The following is a 6,579-nucleotide window of genomic DNA, read 5'->3' as shown; positions in this document are numbered from 1 at the left end:
TGGCTGTCCTGGAACTCACTTTGTAGACCAGGCTGGCCTCGAACTCAGAAATCCACCTGCCTCTGCCTCCCGAGTGCTGGGATTAAAGGCGTGTACCACCACGCCCGGCTATATATACACATTTCTAACTCATCTGTTTTGAGAACAGCTCACCTTGTAGTCTTCTGCTTTTAAATAAAGTCCTCGAGGCAAACAATGAATCTTGGGAATCCATTGGAGTGCAATGTAACAAGTAATACTCCAGATGGCGCCAAAGAATAAACAGGCAGGTCTCAATGATATCTGGGAGTTCAGATTAAAGAAGAATGTCATCAAGTATTTTTTTAATAAACGAGATTCTGGAAAGGAGAAAAGGAAAAGGCTGTGCTAAATTATCCTCTGTGAACTTGCTCTAAGAGATAGGGATGAAGTTCCACTGAACATGCTTCAGGAAAAGTCACTAAGTGAGCTATGGGAGGGGCCCACAGGCTGCTGTGTACCAGCCACTTGCCCAGACAGAAAGCATCTGGACACTATATAGTACTCCTTGCTACTCTAGAAGGTGAGAAGAATAACAACATGGAAACACGCCAGGTACTCACTGGGCAAAAAAGACAGGCCCTAGGATGGTCATTATATCCCTTCCCATATGGTTCTAGCTGCATACCGTAAGAAAGTACAACACATTTTAAGGTTTGTACACAGGCTGTGGCCACAGAAGGATACAGGAACAGAGGGACAGCAGTTTGGCACGGTTGTTGATCAGCTTCACCAGACGACGTCTTGCTAAGACACACTTCTGCGCAGTAGAGATTTTATCAATACCAGCAGGCATCACAGACTGGCATAACTAAGGAAAAGAAAGAAGTATAAACTGTAACAACTTAAAATGATCTACTATGAGCAGGTCATTACAGTAAGAACTATGAAAATACTATGAGCAGGTCATTACAGTAAGAACTATGAAAATACTCAAATGTATTTATGCTGCCTCCTGCACAAGAGTTTTAGTCAAAAACATGAGAGTCAAAGAAGCAGTCAATTTCCACAAGAATGTCTCTTTATCTTTACAGTGTTTGTCTTTGCAAGTCTAAGTCTGTTCAACAGACACTTCCAATTTCCTAGTGGTCCACCAGTCCTTGGGGTTCTACTATATAAAAACGAAAAACTTTTCCAAGAGTAGGTGAAAAAGCTGACATGAATTTGCCAGGTATCTTCTGGAGAAAGTAGAATGGCGGATATGTGTCAGATTCAAGTGATCAAGACTGACATGCCATTCCATCTGCTTGGAAACATCACTGAAGCATGAAGATGCTGAAGACTCCTCCCCCAAGTCCTACTGCAAAAGCATCTGCAATAGCGAGCCCTGTTTCTCTGCAGCTTTTGAAGACATTCCTGGGAGTTCCTTATCAGGCAGCCACACCTATTTTCTTGAAAGAGTTACTACCGGGCTGTTTCTGAGCCAAGCTGTCTGTGCTCACAAGGTTACACGGCAAAGGAGAATCCCTGCGGATCCCTCAGCAGCATGGAGTGAGTACATCACTGTATTCCACAGCCTGAGCCCAGTACCTGGGTCTTTGTGGTGCAGCAGTGACTTTTCAAGCTTCACAGGTCATTACAAGGTTCATACCTCTTTTATCTCATCTGGAGGAAGTTGTTCTACATTCTGCAGCTTGTTGACACTGCGGCGGTGACTGTCATAATAGCTGAAGAAATCACTGGCACTCTGCTTCAGCAGGTAGATAATAATGCCCAAGCCAGGCAGGCGCCAATACGGGACAACTGGAACCTGGGTATCTAACAGGTAAAACAAAATAGTGTTATATTTAAATACATTTTCTATGGATTTCATTTGTTTTTCAAGGGGAGAACATGAAGTCCTCCACTACCTCACATTACACAGTTGAGTTTCCTACATTTGGGGAAATGACAGGGGTCAGCACATGCAGAGTACAATGGATGGATAAGCCTCACCCTGGGAAAACAAACTTTTATGAATCTTAAACCATCTATAAAAATTGAAGATGATCTGTAATTTAGGTCATGTAGGCTATGATTAATAACATTTAGACACCAGTACTGAAGCTGGAGATGGCTTAGTGGCTAACAACTGCCTTCTGTAACCCCAGTCCCAGAAGATCTGAAGCCCTCTCTCCTGGCCTCCAAAGGCACTGCACACAAAGTGTGCAGACATACAAGCAGGCAAAACATCCTGTGCATGAGATAAAAATCAATCTCAAGCCCAAGGGGGCTCACAGAGACTGAACCACCAACCAAAGAGCATGCATGGGCTGGACGTAGGCCCCCTACACAGATGTAGCAGATGTGCAGCTTGATCTTCATGTGGGTCCCCTAACAATTAGAACAAGGACTGTTTCTGACTCTGTTGCCTGCCTTTGGATTCCTTTCCCCTAGCTCTACTGCTTTGTTTGGCCTCAGTGGGAGAGGATGCCCCTTGTCTTGCTGTGGCTTGATGTGCCAGGGTGGGTTGGAGGAACCTCCTCTTGAGAAGTAGAGGGGGAACGAGGGTAGGACTGGAAGGAGAGGCAGGAAGGGGCTGTGATCAGGATGGAAAGTAAATAAATAAATAAATAAATAAATAATTTAAGGAAGAAAAAAAAAAAAATCAACCTAAAAAAATATAAATGCCTGTTAGTTCAAAGAGCAAGCAGCTAAGTGCTGCTGTATGTCATGTGCGTACATAGAGCTGGGCTCTTTAAGAAATATGGCTAGTGCTGGGTGCCCTTTATTAGGTGAATATCTAAGCCTTATGAAAACCACCCACCCACCCACAGAAACTTTTTACAGATTTATTTTGTATGTATGAGTGTTTTGCCTACATGTCTGTATTTGCACCAATGTGTGTGCTGATGGTGTGAGTCACCATGTTGGTGCTACAAACTGAAGCTGGGTCCTCTTCAAGAACAAAAAGTGTTCTTATCTGCTGAGCCACCTCTCCAGTCCCACAAACCTATATATACACTGTTAGGAGTTCTAAATCCAAAGTGAAACAATTCTCATTTCAGTCGCTGGTTTCAGTTGCATGGGTCTACTTCTAAGCTGCATTGTTCTGGTTGCTGAACTGACAGCTGAAAGTCATTCTCCCAAGGAAATATTTGAAAACTTAATGAATTTTACCGTCTCACTATGACAACTTCCTCTGGGAGCAAAAGAAAGCAACTTGCCTTTTATTTGGCTATCTTCCAGTGAGACTGCAAAGTAACAGTGAATGTAGGAGTAGCCTGGGCTACATAGGGAAACACTGTCCAAAAGACCAGAAATGACAGTGACTACCAGTGACTTTCAATCAAAAAGGGTCTCTGGATAGGATTCCTAATCATTCTATACCCAAACTAATTAAGCTACCAGGGCCAGAAAGAGAATTTTCCCTTCATGCTAGTAAGGGCACACAAAGATTAGGATTCTCCCATGGAGTCCCCTTCCTTGCAGCAAGCTGGAATGCCTCCTTGGAAATCAACATATTTCATTATGACTAAACCAGTGTCCGCCAGCTTTGTCTTTTGTGTGTTCCAGGATGACAACCTGAACCAACCCACAATCCTGACCTTCCATACTAACGTTCAAAGACACCAGAGGGTAAGTCAGCCTACCTAGCACCTAAAGTCTTCAGTCATGTGACAGAAATTCGGAGCTGTGATACATAACCCACTCTGGACACTGAGTACAACATGAACAGATTCCGCATACACAGTTAACTTGCTGTGTGGTCACACTTTTCACCCAGCTGGCTTTCTCTCCAATCCTAGGTACTTTCTTTGGGGTCTCTGGTATTACATAAAACTATGCTCCCCCACATAAGGCCTTAGCCTCAAAACTCCTAAAACGTTCCTTACCCTATTGCCTCCCTCGCACACAGATCTGACAACAGTGTCTCCCACACTTGCTTTAAAAGTCACTGTAAACTGGAGAGATGGCTCAGTGGTTAAGAGCTCTGACTGCTCTTCGAGATGTCCTGAGTTCAATCCCCAGCAACCACATGGTGGCTCACAACCATCTGTAATGGGACCCAATGCCCTCTTCTGGTGTGTCTGAAGGCAACTACAGTGTATTCATATACATAAATAAAATAAAATAAAATAAAATAAAATAAAATAAATAAAAGTCATTGTAAAATTTTCACGTTAGTAACTCATCAAGAACAAACCGCATCTCACTGGAGCCAAGCTGCAGAGCTGCATCTTACCCTAACAATGCTGTGCCGCCTCAGATACAGGAGCAGACGAACCACTCACCTTGCCGTGCTCCATCTCTGTTAACTGTCTCTGAAAGGCTAGGGGTGAAGAGACACACAGACGCATTCTGGAGGTTAGAGGAGTTCTGTTGTATGAATGACTGGCAATATTCCATTACATTGGCACAAATCTATAATGGAAGAAACGGAGTAACTAAAATATAAGGCTAAAAAATTCCCCCAAAGTGACAGAAATCTGGACTGCAGGAGAACAAGGCCTAAGTCAATTTGTGAAATTACACATAATTGCTATTTTTGTCAAACTTTCTAAAACCATAAAAACTTCAGGTACACAATTTTTACCCCTTCTTACCTGCTGCATGGCCAGCTCAATTTCATCTTTCTTGCTGACCCTATCTCCCTCCGCATTATTATCTTGAAATTTAAACTGCCGCAGTCTGTCAGAGCCACCAAAGCGACTTAGTAGGCCTAAGCACTGGCGCTAAGGGAAAAATAAAAAAGGCACATTGTTCACTTCAGGCTGAAGGTGCTCAGCATTAGTGACCTTGTTTTCTTTTTTGTTTTTGTTTTTGTTTTTTGTTTTTGGTTTTTTAAGGGAGAGAGAAAGAGGAAAATTCAGTAGGGATTGGAATTATCCTTGAAAGTACCTGCTATCTTACTTCCTACTGAGAAAACTAAGATAAGCTTACTAGGATTCACCTTTTTGCAAAGAAGAGAAATACGAAATTTTTCCCACAAAGAATTCCTAACCTAAATCTGTGCGAAGAAAATTTATGTTGTATATAAAAATATTAGATAATTCTTTATGAAACAGTTATAAAACAAAATACAAGTTAATAAATGAAAAGTTTAATAAGAAGAGGCAACTACAAGATATTCAGTAACAAATTCTGCTCTGACTCCCAGGACTCAAACTTAAAAGGCTGTAACTCCCATTTCCTGGACTCCCTGACAGGGTTGGGAATTTACAGGCAGCCTTGGCAGATGACATGCAGATGTTAGGGCCCATGGGACAGCTCCTCAGCAGGTAGTGGCCAAGCCTGACAATATGGATTTGGCCTCTCAGGCCTATGTATAGGAGAACAGACTCCTGTAAGTTATTCTCTGACACAATGGAACGTGTGTGCAAGCACACATATATAATAAAGAAGGTATTAATTTTTAAAATAGTTGATATAAATATTGCTACCCTGAAATCTAAGTACTTTCCCCAAGGTTTGCTGCTTTTACAGATAAAACAGACATGTTCCAATATTCCCAGAAGGCATCTAAAAGGCCTTTTTCTCCCTTTTGATGAAATGTAAGAGGAACATTTGGGTGGGTTTTGGTAGTGAATTTAAGTCCTTCTGGAAAGTTATTTAATAATATAATGTCAAAAGATACCATGTGCAAGTATTTGAACCTAACTAAACCAGATACATGAGTCAACACTCTTCAGCATCTATGAAGGATGCGAACTTCAAACCCAGGGTCTTGCACACTCCGAGAAAGCACTCCTCTATTGAGCCCTGACATTTTTTTTTTTTTTTTTGAAAACGTGAAAAAAATTAAGAGAAGTATTATATTAAAACAATAGAATGTAAATCCTTATATCTAATTTTTTTTTTTTGGGTGGGGGAGGGTTTCTCTGTGTAGCTCTGGCTATCCTGGAACTCACTCTGTAGACCTGGTCTCGAACTCAGAAATCCGCCTGCCTCTGCCTCCCATGCCCAGCATATCTAATTATTTAAAACTATTAACATGGGACAATGTTCAGGTCAAAGAAGGCCAGCGGGCTCTTCAGAAGCTTTAGATAAAATACCTAACTTATAAATTAGTATGTTTAAAACACACTAAAAGAAGATTGCACACATGGAAAATGTAAGGATAAACTAATAATAATATCTAAAATCCAATTTTAGAAAAGGCAAAGCACTTGATACGCAAAGGCAGGAAGTGAAGAGTTCAAGGCCAGACTGGCCACATAAATGACACCCTGCCTCAACAGCCCGAGAGAGAGAGAGAGAGAGAGAGAGAGAGAGAGAGAGAGAGAGAGAGGGCGAGGTCTGGGTAGGACAACTGTCTGCATGAGGACAGCAACACTGTGAAGAGCAGCAGCAGCAGCAGGTGGAGGCATGCTTATAGGTGCAGCACACAGGAAGCAGAGCAATGAAGACGGCTGCAAGTTCAAGACCAGCCTAGTCTAACAGCCAGGCTCACACAGGGTACAGAGATATTCTTCTCAAAAGACAAACGAGGGCTGGTGAGATGGCTCAGCAGGTAAGAGCACCCGACTGCTCTTCCGAAGGTCCTGAGTTCAAATCCCAGCGACCACATGGTGGCTCACAACCATCCATAATGAGATCTGGCGCCCTCTTCTGGAGTGTTTGAAAACAACTACAGTGTAC

General features: G+C 42.3%; 1 protein-coding gene across 2 annotated transcripts in view; it reads right to left on the bottom strand.

Annotated features, from left to right (window-relative positions):
• Nup205 (nucleoporin 205) overlaps positions 1-6,579 on the bottom strand; it is a 66,759-nt gene that overhangs the window by 2,185 nt on the left and 57,995 nt on the right. For both annotated transcript variants that reach the window (XM_021188662.1, XM_029534892.1), the window contains exons 37-41: positions 4,545-4,673; positions 4,233-4,362; positions 1,610-1,776; positions 706-829; positions 154-282 (exon numbers count right to left, since the gene is read on the bottom strand). In XM_021188662.1, coding sequence (XP_021044321.1) covers positions 154-282; positions 706-829; positions 1,610-1,776; positions 4,233-4,362; positions 4,545-4,673 — 679 coding nt within the window. The remainder of the gene's footprint in view (positions 1-153; positions 283-705; positions 830-1,609; positions 1,777-4,232; positions 4,363-4,544; positions 4,674-6,579) is intronic.

Source organism: Mus pahari, chromosome 2 (genome assembly GCF_900095145.1).
Source record: "Mus pahari chromosome 2, PAHARI_EIJ_v1.1, whole genome shotgun sequence".
In the NCBI taxonomy this organism is placed as follows: domain Eukaryota; kingdom Metazoa; phylum Chordata; class Mammalia; order Rodentia; family Muridae; genus Mus; species Mus pahari.
This window is presented reverse-complemented; position numbering and strand designations above follow the sequence as displayed.